The sequence below is a fragment of the Bos taurus genome, chromosome 8, assembly GCF_002263795.3.
Source record: "Bos taurus isolate L1 Dominette 01449 registration number 42190680 breed Hereford chromosome 8, ARS-UCD2.0, whole genome shotgun sequence".
NCBI classification, from domain to species: domain Eukaryota; kingdom Metazoa; phylum Chordata; class Mammalia; order Artiodactyla; family Bovidae; genus Bos; species Bos taurus.
The window spans coordinates 63,313,449-63,330,101 of NC_037335.1; the positions used below are offsets into that span (position 1 = coordinate 63,313,449).

The 16,653-nt window shown below is 52.6% G+C and overlaps 1 protein-coding gene across 2 annotated transcripts in view; it reads right to left on the minus strand.

Annotated features, from left to right (window-relative positions):
• Nucleotides 1-1,801: 1,801 nt before the first annotated feature.
• TBC1D2 (TBC1 domain family member 2) overlaps nt 1,802-16,653 on the minus strand; it is a 42,518-nt gene continuing 27,666 nt past the window's right edge. Inside the window, exons 2-9 of one of the 2 annotated variants that reach the window (XM_005210170.5) lie at nt 16,077-16,367; nt 14,135-14,245; nt 12,305-12,498; nt 10,473-10,949; nt 6,064-6,184; nt 3,744-3,929; nt 2,895-3,016; nt 1,802-2,327 (exon numbers count right to left, since the gene is read on the minus strand). In XM_005210170.5, coding sequence (XP_005210227.1) covers nt 2,120-2,327; nt 2,895-3,016; nt 3,744-3,929; nt 6,064-6,184; nt 10,473-10,949; nt 12,305-12,498; nt 14,135-14,239 — 1,413 coding nt within the window. In that variant the 5' untranslated portion in view covers nt 14,240-14,245; nt 16,077-16,367 and the 3' untranslated portion in view covers nt 1,802-2,119. The remainder of the gene's footprint in view (nt 2,328-2,894; nt 3,017-3,743; nt 3,930-6,063; nt 6,185-10,472; nt 10,950-12,304; nt 12,499-14,134; nt 14,246-16,076; nt 16,368-16,653) is intronic. The other variant, NM_001101981.1, reaches the window with a different exon arrangement.

Below are 16,653 nucleotides of genomic sequence, written 5' to 3' on the forward strand. Positions count from 1 at the left end.
CAGTTCACATTCCTGGCTCTCGCTCCAGCTCCCCGATACAAGGCCGGAGGCCCCACTAGTCAGTCCTCGTTGCCTGTGGTCCCCAACCCTGTCGCTGTACCGTAACACCCATGCCCCACAACAGGCTCTGACCCAGCACCCAGGTGGTACTGTGGTGCAGCCAGGTAGGAACCAGAGGTGACACAGTGCTGGGTCAGCTGCATAATACCACCCCTCCCAGTGAAGGAGGAGGAGGGGACAGACATTCAACTTTGGGCAGAACTTCTTTGCCTGGGCGTGGTGTGTGTGTGGTGGGGGCGGGCGGGGAGAGAAGCAGAGGGAAGACAAGTGAAGACAAAGGATGAGGGAAGGAGGAAAGGGAGGTGGGAGCAGAGGCGGGTGGCAGACGGGAGGCGAGGGGTGGGGGTGCGTTGTCCAGCAGCCCTGGTCTGAGCTGGGGTCACGTGCTGTATTTTTGCCAAGGAGGGAATCTGGTTTTAAAGGCTGGAGTCAGAGGGACCAGCTGGACCCAGTCTCTGCTGGAACCGGGGGCCTTTTCTGGCCCTCAGGGCCTTCCTGGTGATACCTTCTTTATGAAAAGGCCATTCACTGCCAAGGCTGTGTGCTTCACTCTGCTGGGCAAGCAGACGCAGCACCAGCGTCATCTCCTTTAACCCTCCCGGCGTTCCAGGAGGCCAGACCGCCCAGTCTTCCTGGTGATGGCCCTGAGGGATACAGCCTGCAACCTGTTGGGGGTGCAGCCAGGACCCCCCCACCCCAGGCTGCCCTCAGACCACCATCATGCTTCAGTTACTGTTTGGTGGTGAAAGGACCTCAGCAGACGAATAAGTTTGGCAAATATGAAAAGGCCATCAAGCCTTGGTGTAGTGTTCACAGCCGCCCTGATGAATGTGGGAGGAAAGGAACCCTGAGGGTCCTCTCCCTGGGGCTGGTGGGGGTGGTGATGGGAGGGAACAAGGGGTCTGGTGCGCCAACCCCGCCAAGTTCACGCTGGTGGGTGAGAAAAGGGCCTGTCCCTTGTCCCCAGCAATGGGTGTGGCCTCCCTCCCAAGCCTCGAAAAGAAACTTGGATCAGAGCAGGAGGCTTTTCTGTGAGAAGCCCTACCCTAGTCCCTCATAGCAAAGATTGCTGAGCCCAAGGCTAGTCTGGCAGACAGTCATAGGCTTTGCTGAGGAATGAGCTGCTCACATCACTTGTGCAGCCTCGACCCCCTGCACGGAGGGCGATGGGGGAAGCCTGTTTGCTGAGGAAGGGCCTGGAAGAGCCCAGAAGAACTGGAGCTGAGTTCTGCACAAGCTAGCCCTGACCTGGCTGCAGGCTCTGTCTGTCTCACCACCTTTTTCTCTCTCTCCCAACCACCCAGTTTTCAAAGAGGTGACCCTTCTTGCCCCTGACTATGAAGTTGGTGGTGGGAGATCAGACTTTGGCCAGCTAACCAGGGCTCTCTGTTCAATCCCCGCACCAAGTTTTTCTTGGTGGTGGACAGGGGTTTCCCTAGAAACCCCCCAACACCCAAGATGGGCTGTGAGGAGAAAGGAGAGGGTAGGTGCAAGGCCCAGGAAACGGGTAGGTGGGAGCTGGGCCTGGATCAAAAGGCCAACCAGTATTTGAGAGACGCTGTCGCCCACAAAGACGGGAGCTGTAAATGCATATGGACTCAGCTCCTCCGGGAACCAGGACTGGCCCTGCAGAGACACCATGAGAAACAGCAGCCAGAGACGTCCTAGGCTGAGAAGGCCCTGGTGGTGCGACATCCTGGAGCCCCAGGCCCACCCAGGAACAACCAGTTACTGAGAACTGTTTAGGTTCCAGAGCTTGTGAACTATTTCCAGTATTTACACTGTTATACACAGATAAAACTTAGAGAATGTTCAAGGTTAACCCTATAAAGACAGCACTCTTGCTTGTCTGGGTGCTACAGTGCTCTGCGGAGGAAGTGAGAAGGGGTGCTCATGAGGAGAAAACCCAATCAGTGGCTTCAGAAGCCAACGTTTCAATGGGGAGACTGAGTCCCACAGAGGAGAAGGGACTTGAGGGTCACATATCGCTGCATGGCCGTCCTTCTCTGGGCCTGCCAGCCCAGGGTGAGAAAGGGCTTGGGGTGGGCAGGCAGCCATGTCAGGGCTCTGCCTCCCCCTCATCCTCACTCGGGGAACCCTCGGGCACCGCGGGGCCCTGGGCTGCCCGGGTCTCCAGGTACTCGGCCTTGAGCTGCTCCAGTTCGTTCAGCTCAGCCTCCAGCCGCTCCCGGTGGGCTGCCCGCAGCTGGCGCAGCTGTTTCATGGGAAAGGGGTTCATGTCATTGAAGGCAATGTGCATCAGCTTCCTGGGGAGAAAGCAGAGTCAGAGTCAGCGGGCATCCTGGGCACCCCTGCGTTCACTCCACTCAGGCAGCCGAGGCCCCTTCCTGAGAGGAAACAGTGACTGAGAAGACAGTTTCCACCCGAAGTGATAAGTACTGAGGCAGGAAGAAACTTAGGGCTGAGGGACCTCTAACCTTGGAAGAACAAGTTGGTCAGGGAAGGCTTCCTGGAGGAGGGGACTGTGAGCTGAGTTTTGAGGAAAAAGCACAGGTGGGCGAGACAAGCACGGTGCTGGTGGGAGTGCAGGGAGGCATTCTAAGCAGAAGAGCCTGCCGGGCCAGAAGCCCAGAGACGGAGGCTGTCCTGGGAACTCAGACAGCTCTGTTGGGCAGGATCCTAGGGCATGGGTGTTGGGGGCAGGAGAACAAAACTGCGTGGGGTCCTTGAGTGCCATGTTAAGGGGACAGATTCTGAGGCAGTGGGATGTCCCTAAAGATTTCTAAGCTGTGATGGAGGGTCAGTGCTCTGCTCTGTGTCCTGGGGTCGCGCTCATGGGGGTGGTGGAGGGGCGGGGGAGGAGCGGGTCTCACCGGCTGTCACAGATGGTCTTGGTGAAGAAATGCAGGTACTGGTAGATTTCCAGGCTATCCTGTAGCCTCAGGAGTGCCTCCTCGTTGTACTTGAAGATGGCCAGGGCATAGCGGAACACCACCTGGGGGGCAGAGTGGGGTGCAGGGTGGGGATAGGGAGCCAGGGCAGGGAAGCCCCAGAACCTACACCCCCAGGCGGTGTGGACGGCCCTGGACAGGCTGCAGAGACAGGAGGCTTGGAAGAAACATGTGGGGCAAAGCCAAGGCGGGGGTGGCTGGAAACTGCACGGGGAGCTCAGCTGGCAATCTGGGGATTGGGAGCCTGACTGTCCTGGGAGCCGGGGCAAAGTGTTGCCCCTGTTGGATCTAATGAGGGTAACCCTGTCTTTACATGGGGTGCTAGCAGGAGTTGCATGGAGAGATGGATCCGAGGGTGCTTGGTGAACTGTGAGGACTACCATCATGGGGAAACGTGGCGGAGGCCAGGGGAGGGCCTGCCCAGGATCTCCTCGCAAGGAAAAGGGCAGAGCTGGGAGAAGCCGCCCCGTCTAGGGCTCGGTCTGAACAGGAGGAGGAAGAGGCAGCAGTGATGTGCCTTCTAGGCAGGCTGAAGCCCCCTGTTCGGAGGAAGGGAATCCTCCCAGCTCTAGGATGGTCTTCAGAGGCAGAAGCACCACTTCCTCTCAGGGATGCAGAGCACTTGAGCTGATGAAGCCAGGCTCCCTAGAGAGGTCCCCCAGAGCCCCGTTGGGTGGGCTCCATCCTCCCTTTATCCAGGGGCAGAATCAAGACCCAGAGGAGGCAGGGACTTGCTCAAGACCCTCCCGCTCACCCTCTGCGGTGCCCTACCTTGATGCCCTCGTAGAGGAAGGCGTCCCAGACCTGGAGGAGGATGTTGCTGATGAGACTGTCTGCAAAGACCACAAGGAACCAGTTGAAGGTGATGAAGGATAGGTCCACGTGGCGCTGTCCCAGGTGGGCCATCAGCCTGGGCAGCTTCTCCAAGAGAAGGTCCTGTAGCACCCGCTGGTCCACCTGCAGCCAAGAGAGGACCTGTCGTGCTACCCTGCAGGAGGGGCTGTCTGCTTCCCATCTACCCCTCACACCCAGCCGGTCCACACACAGCCCTGGGGCTGCTCCCAGTGGGTCCTGCCCCGTCTGGGGGCACAGAGTGTCCGGAGGAGCTGGTGCCCAGCCTGACAGGGAGACACGTCACTCCATAGGTGAGTAGCCCTCCAGGTTGGGAGCTCTGATGCAGAGGTCTCTGTAGATCAGAAGTTCTTAGCCCGTGGAGTTTGGGCCCCTTTGTCCTGAACCTCAAGCCAAGATGGAGCTGAGGCTTGGATCGGTTGATACCACAGCCTCGACTTTGCACCTATTTTTGGTCTGATGCACAAGATGCTCAGGGCAAGGTCGTGGGGCCCAGAGGTGATGGTGCTGAGCGTGGTCACTGTCATGCCTCCGTCCTTGTTTCACTGGACCTGGTTGATCACTCCCAGCACTGGCTCCTTCCCTGCCCTAGGATATGGTTGTTCTGTGGCTGCTCCTATCTCAGTGATGAGCTCATTTTAGGGTCCTCTTGCTCTTTCTTGGAACTGCTGGTTTCTCAGCCCTCTCCCCATTTCAGTCTTCTTCCAGACTTAGCTCTCAGCTGTGGTGAACACCCTCTTCCCTCCTTCCTCACCCTGAACTCCAGGTCCGCTGTGGCGCTCAAAGCCTAGGGTAACCCACTAAATCTAAGATGCCACTGAACCCGCTGAAGGATGCATGGATGGACTGATGATGTCTGAGATTTACTGCAAGGTCATCAAAGCAGGGGGAATGGTGTGAGTATAGGTGAGAATAGTACTAGCCTCCCTGTGTTGGTAATTATTGAAGCTAGGTAATGAATACATGGAGGTTCATTACACTTTCTCTCTGCTTTTGTATATTTGAAATTTTCTGTATTTCAGAAAATACATGACCAGAGATGGTGTGGCCATCCTGTGATCAGAACAGATAGCCAGAAGGAGCCTTTAGCTTTCTCATTATCTGTGAAAAATAATCCTCCATTTAAGCCACTATTAGGAGAGATTAGCTCAAGTTGGAGGAGTAGAAGGAAGTGAACTCACCCCTTCTTATGAAAACAACAAAATCACAACTGCTGAACAGCCATCATCAAAAGAATCCCTGGAACCTACCAAAAAGGCACTACTAAGTTGGGCCTCCCTGCCACACAGCAGAGCACAGTCCTCACCTGGTTCACCACCTATTTCCTGATGACTCCCAAGTCTTCCTCTCCATCCCTGACCTCTCTCCTCACCTCTCCACCCAGGAGGAGAAAACAGTGCCGGGTGCTTGAAGGAGGAAAGGGGAACAGGATGGGGGGTGGGGGTGGTGCAGGTAATGGCTCGGTAGGTTTCGATGGGGAGTGAGAAGGTTCCCGCTGAGTAGCATCCCTCTCTTCATCAGGCAGATGCACCGATGCAGCGAGAATAGGACAAGGGGTGAGGAGGGAGAGGCTGGAGGGAGGAGGTGTGAGATGGTCTCACATTTACACCTCTCAACAATCCCAGGAAGCAGTGCTACGCCCATTGGGAAGCAGGCAGGCCTGAGGTTCAGAGAGGTGATGCCACCTGCCAAGGGCACAAGGCTGTTTTCCGAGGGGCTGGCTCTGACCCTAGCTCTGCCTGACCCCAGGGCTGGCCTGCGCTCAGAGGGCAGCGGAGGGGCTGTGAGAAGACAGGCAGCTGTGCTTCTCAGTGGGCGATTATGGGAGCATGTGAAGCATCCCAGTCATCCCGCCCTCCCAAGTCCCAGCTTCCTTGTTACCTGACCTCTCTTTTGAAACTCTTAGCTGGCAAACACCAAGTGACACTAGATTTCCTCCTCCTCCCTTCCCTAGGATATCTCATAACATAATGTCCTCCCTTCCCTAGGATATCTCATAACATAATGTCCTCCCTGGAGTAACAACCACCTATGGTGTGGGCAGGGCCCTGACAATTCTCAAGGCCATCAGCTCACTGGAATATCACAGCAGTCCCAGAGCAGAGTTTACTGGCCCACTGTACAGAGGGAGAAATGGAGATTCAGAGATTCATTGGCTTTTCAGAGATCCATTGGCTCCTAGGAACAATTCAGTGGCACCAACCTGCATGGCCCCCAGTCCTCTCCCTGACTGGCTCACCTGGGATGCCAAGAGCGTCTTGCTGTAGTAGTCAGCTGGCATGATGGTCTCCACAATGGCCACCAGACACCAGAAGGCACTCTCCTCCTCATCCAGGACCAGCAGAGCGATGGCCGCCAGTCTGGAGTGGGAGGAAAGGAGGCCTGGAGTGACCCGCGGCAGTTACAACCAGGCAGCCCGGGGCAGGTGTGGCTCCCTGGGGCGTGTCCTCCCCACCACACTCCCTAACCAGGCTGGTGTTCCTGGAAACTGGGGCGAGATGAACGTGCTTTTGAAGAGGACTACCTAGGGGATTTATGGAGTGATGGGGATCATCTTAGAGCAGGGCCTCTGGAGTCCTGTTGCCTGGGTATGAATGCTGGTCCTGTAGCTTCCTTGCTGGGTGACTGTGAGCAAGGTCCTTAACCTCTCTGAGCCTCAGCCTCATAATAATCACAGGACTGTTTCAAGGACGAACGGAGTAAATACACGCTAACTGCCTAGCACAGTGCCTAATGGGCTTCCCAAGTGGCGCTAGTGGTAAAGAACCCACCTGCCAACGTGGCAGACATGAGACGCGGGTTCGATCCTTGGGTTGGGAAGATCCCCTGGAGGAGGGCATAGCAACCCACCCCAGTATTCTTGCCTGGAGAATTCCGTGGACAGAGGAGCCTGGCGGGCTGTAGTCCATGGGGTTGCAAAGAGTCTGACGCAACTGAAGTGACTTAGCATGCATGCACGGTGGCTAACATGCAGTGAGATCTCTTTATAAAGTTTAGCTGCCCTCATCTTAATATTCACGGGCTTTGAGACCTTGGCAAGTGTGTTAGTCTCTCTCAGCCTCATTCTCATTACCTGTCAAGTGGGGTTAACAATATTCCCCTCCCAGGCCTGTGAGACGTGAAGGAGACAGACACACAGCATCTTGCTCACTGTCTGGCACCTACCAGGCGCTCAGTACTCAGAGTTCCTTTTCTCCTTTGCTTCCCCTCTCCCCCAGACTTATCACGACGCTCTAGAGATCATGGATAAAAAAGAAGAAAACCCCACAGGGCTGAGCAGGGATGTCTGCCTGGAAGAAGCACTATTTTCTCTCCTTCCCTGGCAGATTTCATCCAGGGTGCATCCTTTTTTTTTCTTTTTGGCTGTGCCAAACAGCATTCAGGATTTTAGTTCCTGACCAGGGACTGAAACTGTGTCCCCTGCGGTGGAAGCACAGAGTCTTAACCACTGGATCACCAGGGAAGTCCCCAGGGTGAATCTGAGAATACATTGCCCAGGAATGTTCATGGCATTATTCATAATAGCCAAAAGGTAGAAACAATCCAAATGCCCATCAGCTGGTTAGTGGATACTCAAAGTATGGCACATCCATGCAGTGGGATGTAGCTCAGTAAAAAAAGAACAAAACATATGCTATGACAAGGATGAACCTCAAGAACAGGCTAAGGGGAAGAAGCTTGATGCAAATGACCACACAGCATATGACTGGTATATGAAATGTCCACAAGAGCGCTCACAGAAACAGAAGGAAGGTTTGTCGTTGTCCAGGGCTGCAAGTGGGAATGTAGAGTGACTGCGAATTGGTACAAGATGTCTTTTAGGGGTGATGGAAATGCTCTAAAGTTGAATTGTGGTGATAGCTATACAACTCCGTGAATTTACTCCAGATCATTGAGTTGTACACTTAAAACCGGTGGGGAAAAAATGGTCAGTGATGAGAGGCTGCTGGCATTCACTAGGGGCCTATCAACCTCTTGGGGCTACAGCCAGACTCCAGGCTGAATACATTCAGGCTTGAGAAGGTCTGCAAAGGAGGGTGATGTGGGAAAGAAAAAACTATTAATACTTTAAATAACTCTACTTATATGTTAGAGAGAAATGAATTTTAAAATTTTGCTCTGAATTAGTATTAAATCATTACTATGATATCTGCCTTGCTCTAAACAGGCTGGGTTTGCTGCATAAAAGCAGGTTCTGTCCTTTTGAGACACCACACATGCAGTTCTAACGGCTGCCACTGGACGGCAGCACTCAGACAAGTGAAAGGGGCTGGGTTTGAAGGGCCTTTGAAAGAATACAGTGCACTCTCCACATTTCAACAGGCTGTATTACAAATGTGTGTGTGTGCGCGCGTGTGTGTGCATGTGTGTGTGTGTGTGCGCACATGCTCAGTCATGCCTGACTCTTTGGGATCCCATGGACTGTACAAATAACCTTCTATTTAAAGCAATAGTATGAATATCTGCCTAAATGCCAATAAATACAGCATTCAAAGAAAGAAGTAAAGAAATACCTCAGCTGCTCCTCTACAGCCCTCAGCAGCCTTTGTGCAGCCTCTTCCCACTCCGGGAGAAGCTTCTTTCCTTCTACAAGCCTTCCACAAGGCTTACCTCCAGACACTGTCTTGCTATGGGAATTTCCCCCTGCTCCTTCAGCATAGATTAGACTCCAAAGCTCATAGGTGGCTAACCCCATTCTTGCTCTCAAAAAAGTTGTATCTGATCAGGGAAAAAAGTTTCTGAGTGCTCTCAGCACACTCTCCACCATAGCTCCCATTGTGAGTGTGTGGGCACACGGTAGGAAGGAGCAGGTCTGGGGGCTGGAGACCAGGGTTAGCAGTTGGCTTAGCCCCTATGCATAGTGAGGCCCAGGTCAGGTTCCTTAGCTTCTCAGGCACTCTGTTGTGTCAGCTGGGCTTTCCTGAGGATTAGATGACATCAGGTATGTACCTGGCATCCAGGAGGCTCTCCTTAAGTCTTAGCTCCTACCTGATCTTTGCGTGAAATGTACAAACCATTCATACTAATCTCATAGCTTTCAGTTCCCTTCAAATCTCATCTTAAAGAGGATTCAGAAGTTTTGTCCTTTCTGAATTTTAACATGTTCAAACAGATAAGTGTGCACGTTTCTGCTCAGCTGCTGAATGAATAAATGTATAAATTTCTACGGACATCCCCTATAGCAGATGTTTAGAGTAGTGTGAAATCTGAACAAGTTTCCAAAGAGGCATAGACTGAGAGGCATTACTGTTCAGGTTTAACTCTGAATTCCCAGAAACTGTACATGTATAGGGCTTCCCTGATGGCTCAGTGGTAAAGAATTCGCTTGCCAATGCAGGAAATGTAGGTTCAATTCCTGGGTTGAGAAGATCCCATGGAAAAGGAAATGGCAACCCATTCCAGTATTCTTGCCTGGGAAATCCCATGCACAGAGGAGCCTGGTGGGCTACAGTCCACTGGGTCGCAAAGAGTGGGACGTGACTTAGCAACTAAACAACAAATGCTCAGTTTCACCCAGTTTGAGCTGGGAAAAGGTATTAAAAACAGCTACGTTTGGGAACCATTCCAATTTGAGTAGGGACACTCTGAATACTTATTCTGTGTTAAGTAAATGCCATATACTTCCTATTCTGAAAAAAGAGCTTCTGTATGAATGGCTTATGTAAATTTTGTCTGAGTATATATGTGTTTAAATTAAGTTGAACCAAAACTTGCTTTGGGATATATTTGAGATTAGGCCACCTCTATGGGGGCAGCCTTGAGAGCTCCCCATAGTACTGGAAAGGCACTTCTCTGTCTCTTTCGAGCCTCCCAAGAAGTCAGAGAGGTCAAACAGATGGGGACAAGCAGTCGAAAAGACATGTTGAAGACAGAGTTGGGCCAGAGTCCCAGCCCTACCAAGTCACCCCATCCCAGCTCCCCCCTACCATCCCTTGTCTCCTGCTGTTGAACCAGAAGTAAAAATGAATCCAGGCTGGGCCAGACTCCTTCCTTTGGGAATTTAGGCCTACAACATGAGGGTGTCAACAAGTGGGTTGCTGAAAGCCTTGACTCAGGGGCTAAGATCGCTATTCTGACAGTCCTGATGGGCCGGAAATATCCACAGAATGACAGTGAGATTGGTCTGCTAAGAGAGAAGGAAGCAGCCATGTATTATGAGAGGTCAGAGACCTCCACAGAGGGCTGTACAGTCTCAGGGAACAGCATCTCCTTGGAATATGGCACGAATGGGACCCCCTGGGGTTGTGCTGTGGCCCCACTAGAGACAGCAGTTGCCTCGGCTTGCAATGACCGTCTGCCTCCAGCCCTACTTCCTTTCCCAACTTTCGGGAGCCTCCTCTGTCACATTTACAAATTCTCTTTTCCTTGGGCTCCTCCAAGTGGATTTTGTTTAAAGCAATGATCCCTGACCCAGGCAGTGGGCTACACGACCCCAGTGGCCCTCTCGTGTGCTCTCTGTGGGAGCGGCACCACCCTGTGGACACGTCACAGGGGAGGGCATGGGACGAGGAGCCGGGGCTCTGACCCAACTGTGTTTTCAGTGTGATCTTTCACCTGCTTGTGCCCATCTGGTTGACCTCCCTGGCTTCTTGGGTGGCTCCAAAGGGACAGAGAGGTGCCCTGGAAGGTCGAGGCTGCATAGCTTACCTGTTTAGGCCCTGGCAGTAGCCAATGGTGGGGTTCTGCCAGGAGAAGGCCAGCAGCACCCGGCGGAGCTTGTCAGGGAAGCTGGAGGTGGGACAGGTGAAGTGCTTGTTATTGGGGAAGGTCCGGTTCAGGTCCAGCTCAATCTGGCGGGCAGCAGAGTGCTTGCAGGCCTGGCCCCGGCTCAGCAGCGCCTGGTAGCAGCCGGGGGCCTGCAGGTGCTGGACTCGGAGGCGGATCAGCCACCTCCAAACACGCGGCCGGTGCTCGTGGGGCACGCCCGCCCGCAGCAGCTGCTTCAGTTCTGCCGAGGGGGCCAGCTCGCCCAGGGTGGCCCAGCGCTCCCGCAGTGGCCGCTCCACGGCCTCATGGGCCAGCAGGTGGTGGGAGTGCACTTCCAGTGCCTGGATCTTGGCCAGCAGCCTCAGGTCCTCCACCTCGTAGTTGGGCACCGTCAGGAAGCCGTACTCGTCATACTCACTGCCAGCAAAAGTCCGTGTCAGCAACACTTTGCAAGGCCCTTCCCCAGATAAGGGGCAGTGAGGAGAGGGTGGGGCCTGGGCAGGGAGCCTGCGGGGCTTTACTGTAGGTTGGCCATGTGGCTCCGGGCAGGTCACTTCAGTGCTCTGGACCTCAGTTTGCTCTGTACAGTGGGTACAGGGGCTCTTGCACTGCCTCATGAAGACCCAGTGAGATCCTCAGATGTAAACTGCTAGGGGCTAGACTAGACAGTGCCTGGTACATAGCAAGTGCTAAAAGAGATATGCTCATTCATTCTGCGCAAATATAAAGGACCCTCGGGACTTCCCTGGTGGTCCAGTGGTTAAGAACATGCCTTATAATGCAGGGGACGTGGGTTCAATCCCTGCTTGGGAAACTAAGATCCCACAGGCTGTGGAACAACTAAGCCTATACGCTGTGGCTAATGAAGCCTGTGCCCTCTGGGGCATGTGTGTTACAACTAGAGTCTGTGCGACACAATGCAAGATCCTGCATAACACAACAAAGATCCTGCATGCTGCAAGTAAGACCTGATGCAGCCAAACAAATAAGTATTAAAAAAAGAAAAAAGAACCCTCTTATTACTCCATGAAGCCTTAGGCCCTAGGAGGCCTGTACTACCATTGGACAGCCACACTTCCGCAGCCAGGAAGCCCAAGGCCAGATGGGGAGCAGGCAGCACCAACAACATGCAGGACTGAGCAGTGGAGACCCATTCCGCACAGCCTTTCAGCAGTCAGCATTCATTTGCCCCTATTATATGCTCTGCCTGTGCTATCTCATTTAATCCTCATGATCCTGTGAAGCTGGTGATCTCAGCCTACGTCTTAGGGAGGCTGAGTAGGAGGCTCAGAAAGGTAAAGTGACTTGTCCAAGGTTACACAGTAAAAAAGTCAAGTCTGGCTCCAAAGCCTAGTTGCTGGCCACTGGACTACCAAGCCTCTAGGGACCTTTGACCCCAGCCACAGCCCATTCTGTTTTATTTAACTGCCCGGGTCCACCGTCCTCAGCAAAGGCTTGGCTCAGAGGAGGCAGGTGGCTTGTGTCCCCTCCTCCCCTCTCTGACAAACACCTCTGGGAGACAGTCTGGGGCAGCGGGAAAAAACAGAACTCGGGAGGCAGGCCCATGGCGGCTACACTAGTGTGCGTGTGGCCTTGGGCAGGGGCCGGCCGCACCTCTTGGCTATAAAATGGGGTTTGTCCCAACCACATGCTCATCCGTCTGAAGGTACAAGGAGGTAAGGGATGGGCAGCGCTCACACGGTCAGCAGCACTGGCAGCAGGGTGGCTGGCAGCACCCGGGGCCTGCAGACCCAGCCCTGCTCCGGGCTCACCTGATGGTGCTGGGGCTGAGCACGACGCTGTCGGCCGAGGCCTCGCTGGCTTCCCACTGCAGTGCCTCCTGGATGAGCTGCCTCAGGAGCTCCGAGCACTCGCCGGCCTCCACCCCCAAGGCCTCCTGCAGCCTCCGCAGCCCTGCCAGGTACTTGCTCTCCACCTGACAGTTCTGGGCTTGGAGGTAGGCGCACTGTGGGAGGCAGAGGTCGGGGGTGGTCAGGCCACCTGGTTGGGCTTGGGCCAGAGGCCTGAACAGCTTTAGGCAGTCCAGCCCTTCCAGCTCTCATCTTCCATTCCCCCGACCCCAGCCATTCATATGAAGAAAAGGAGAGGAGCCCCGAATGCAAGAGTTTACAGTAAGGCAGAAAGGGCTCCAGGCTAGAGAACCAGGCCCAGGGCTGGAGCTAGATTCAGAAACAAGAGGGGCGAAGTGGGCAGGGGCAGCACAGGCTCTTGCGTGGCCTGCAGTCCCATCCTGTTCAGCCACTACAGGCTGGGTGACCTACAGCAAAATTTCTTAACCTCTCTGTGCTTTAATGTCTTCATCTGAACATTGGGGATAATAGTGTCTGCCTCAGAATTCTTGTGTGACTCAGATAAGCCAAAGCCCTTGCAGGGCACTTGGCCCATAGCAAGCTCCCTGTAGGGGATATACCCGAGCAGTGCCCAGGGGATGGACATGGAGCTCTGGACACTGCCCTTGTGCCTTCTAATGTCACCCGGGGGGCTTTTCCTGTTCCTCCAGCACACCACGTCTCTCCCACCTCGTGGGGCACACACTGCACATCCCCCATCTGCCTGCCCCCATATCTTCCTGTTTCTTTGTATGCCTCATGATATTTTGTTGAAAATGGAACATCTGAACCTAATAAGGTGGGGTGGAATTAATTAAAGAAAGCTCAGCGAAGAAAAGAGTCCAGTCAGGCCTGTTTGGGGACCTCTCAGGTCCTGTCCCCTGCAACACTAACTGCTCCAAGCAGGAAGAAGTGTACACCTACATCTCTGATGGGAAGGTGCCTCCACTTCATTCTCCAGCAGGAAAAGCAGAGACTTCAGCAGTCCAAACAATGAGAAGCCTCCACACCACTAGTGGACTTTCTGGTTATCACAGTCCTTCCTAACCCTTCCCTTTTCCCTATAAAAAGCAAGTTTCCCTTCCCTGTTCCTTGAATTTGCCTGCGGTTCACCACAGTTCATGGATCCCAAGTTGTAATTCCTCTGGTTAGTCCCGAATAAACTTGCTTTTGCTTGTAAAATAACTAGCCGCTGTATTATTAAAACTGACAGTGGTAACTCGGGGAATCAGGTTCTCCCTCTTACTCTAGGGTTTGCTGTTTTTGATTGTTTATACCTCAAGGATAAACAATAAGGTATAAACTTAAGTTCTTAGGTCTTTTCTGCACCTTTCCCTGGGCATGTGTGGTCACTTTCTAATTTCCCCCACATCTGCAGTTGTTTTGGAATATATAGTTAATACCTGGCTCCCAAAAGGGGGAAAAGAGAAGTATGAAGTTGGCAGGGGGTTAGGGGGGAGGGTGCTGGCCCTTTAAATCCCTGGGCAGTTACTTTAGAGGGGGGCCAGGGCTTGCTACAAAGTGGGGAGGTAGGACAACAGTGGCTGCCTGCCTCTTCCTCTCACCCCTGTGATCAGAAGCCGCAGTCAGCAGAGCACAGATCTCTGACATGTGGATGAAGTTCACAAAGGGCACAGTCTGGAGGGTGAGCAGTCAGGTCAAGAGGAGAGAGTGAGACAGTGGTGAGAGGGTGAGTGGACTGGAAGGGTGGCTAGAGACAGAGATGGCCAGACCTGGGCTCCTGGCCCTCACCTTCATCAGGAGGGCCTTCTCCTTCTCAGCCACTTTCCTCCAGATTTTTGTGACCTGGTGGATCTCAGAGTTGAGAAAGCGGTTCTGGGTCCGGTATGCTTCCATGTCATCCTGAAGAAGAGAGCAAAGCATTTAATGGGCTGCACCAGAACCATCTCCCTGGTCCTCACTTTCAGATGTGCTGCCAACACTTCCTTCAGAAATTTCCAATAATTCCCACTATTGGCAAACAGAAAAGGAACTCTGAAAAAAAAAAAAAATATTGATAGTCCCCTTCTCTAATCTTGATACCAGTGTGATATGTTAGAGAAAGCATTAAGCCTAGAGTTCAAATCCTGGCTCTGATTTCCTGGACGGGAGGCCCACTGAGTCACTCTGACTCTGCTTCCTCTTCTGTAAAAGGGGCAAGTTTCAACAAACTCACTTGGCAGCTGGAGACTAAGTGAGCTACAAGGAGCAAAACAGCAACCATTCCAGTAGTGTTTGTTTTTTAAATAAACATATTTTGTCACACATTGGTGATCATATTGAGCAATTTGGGGTGAAAATTTTTTACTTAGTGTCACTTTGTAAATATTTTTCTCTGTTTCTACAGAAGCTTCTTAAAGATGATTTTTGACGTCTGATGACTATTCTATGAAGTCATAGATGACATGATCTGATAGTCATAGATGACTATTCTATGAATTTACCATAACTTAGATATAATCCTTCTCCTGTTGCTGTTTTTTCATTTGAGCCCTAGATGTTTTTGGTTTGTCTCTCTTATGAATAAATCTGTGAGGCCTATCTCTAAGCCTAGAGTTCTCCTTTTTGCAAGCTGTCCAGTGGAGGGAGCATGAATCCTCCTGTCTGGGGCAAGGAGAAGCTGACCCCCCCCTGAGGAGGGTCAAGCAGGAGCCTGAAAGAGTGACCACAGCCACCACAGCCATGGCTCCATCTTTATTCTGCTTGGAAGGACTCTGCAGAAGCAGTGGACAACACATGCTCACGTGATTCCAGGGCATTTACTAGCTGAAACTCAATCCCTTTCTCTTGCATTCAAAAAATTGTATTGGGCTGGCTGTAGGTGAGTGTGAGAGACTGCTGCAGGTGTGACTAGATCAGACTGATAGGGGCAGAGTGAAGGGACAAAGTAGGTGATTAAATAATTCATAACTCAGGGAACTCACACTGGGGCTCTGTAACAACCTAGAGAGGTGGGAAAGGGTGGGAGCTTTAACAAGGAGGGGACATATGTACACCTATGGCTGATTCATACTGATGTATGGCAGAAATCAAACCAATATTGTAAAACAATCATCCTTCAATTAAAAATAAATAAATCAAAAAAATAGCAAACCCCACTAGGGGATTATAAATAGAAAAATCATAGCAGACCCTTGTCAGTTAATGATTACTTGAAAAAGAAGGTTTGCTTAACCACAAAAGCAAGCCGGCTTGCTTAGCAACCAACCCATGCACTAGAAGCACTAGACACGCCCCCAGGTAATAAAACAATGGTGGCCTGAGACCACATCCTGCCCAGTGAGCTCAGTAAGTTAGGACAGTTCTCTGCACACATAAAAAACAATAATTTGTGGCCCTAGCTTGACCATGGAAGGACAAGAAAACTCCCCTGCTCAACTTGGAGAAGCTGATGATGGAAGCAGGATGTCTACTCAAGAAAGACAAAGAAGGTCTTCTCCCTGTCCCTACTTTTCTTTTGATTATAAAACTGTAGCCCAGTAAGCTCGAGCATGGCACTCTCTCACCTGGCCTATTGTAAGCCTCACAAACGTCCTATTTCAATATATCACTCCTTATCTATCACTATGCATCTCGTTGAATTCTTTCTGTGCTGAGACATAAAAGACTATGGTACTGGAGCTCCTCAGAACCCCCTGAAATGCCACCCATCTCTTTCAGGCCCTGGTTAAGAACAGGCCCTGGTTAAGCACACCTTGCCTGTGGCACTTCAACAACGGGGATGGGTCACTTGCACACAGCTGACAGGCCATCCTGACCCTCTCCATTAGATCCCTCCCAGCCCAGAAGCTCCAGTTCACATCCAGGGGCTCTCCAAGGCTTGGGACATGTTGCACAGGGTGCCCTGCTTGCAGCCCAGACAAGGAGGGCAGGGACAAGTGCCCCGTGGAGCAGCTGTGGGCCTGGTGGCGTCCAGGGGTGGCGTCCGGGCAGTGCCTTCCCGTCCACTCACTGCCCTACCCTGAGTGTTCTTCTTGGCTCAGAACTGTAGGAAGGAAAAAGAGAAACCTCAGAGAAGAGAAAAGCCACGTGACTGTCACCAGGAAAGTAAATGAGGAAAACACAACTGGAGAGAGGGGACAGGGAAGAAGCGTCTGCCTGCCTGCTCTCACAGGGACGAGGGAGCCGGGAACCCTCTTTGGAAAACGGCATATAGAGCGGCCCTGGTGCTAGTGGGGAGGGAGCAGATGGGACATGGGGAGAGCCAGGGTCTGGCTGCCACTTCTGCTGTGTGACCCTGGATCAGTGCTTCCTCCTCTCCAGGATGTGGC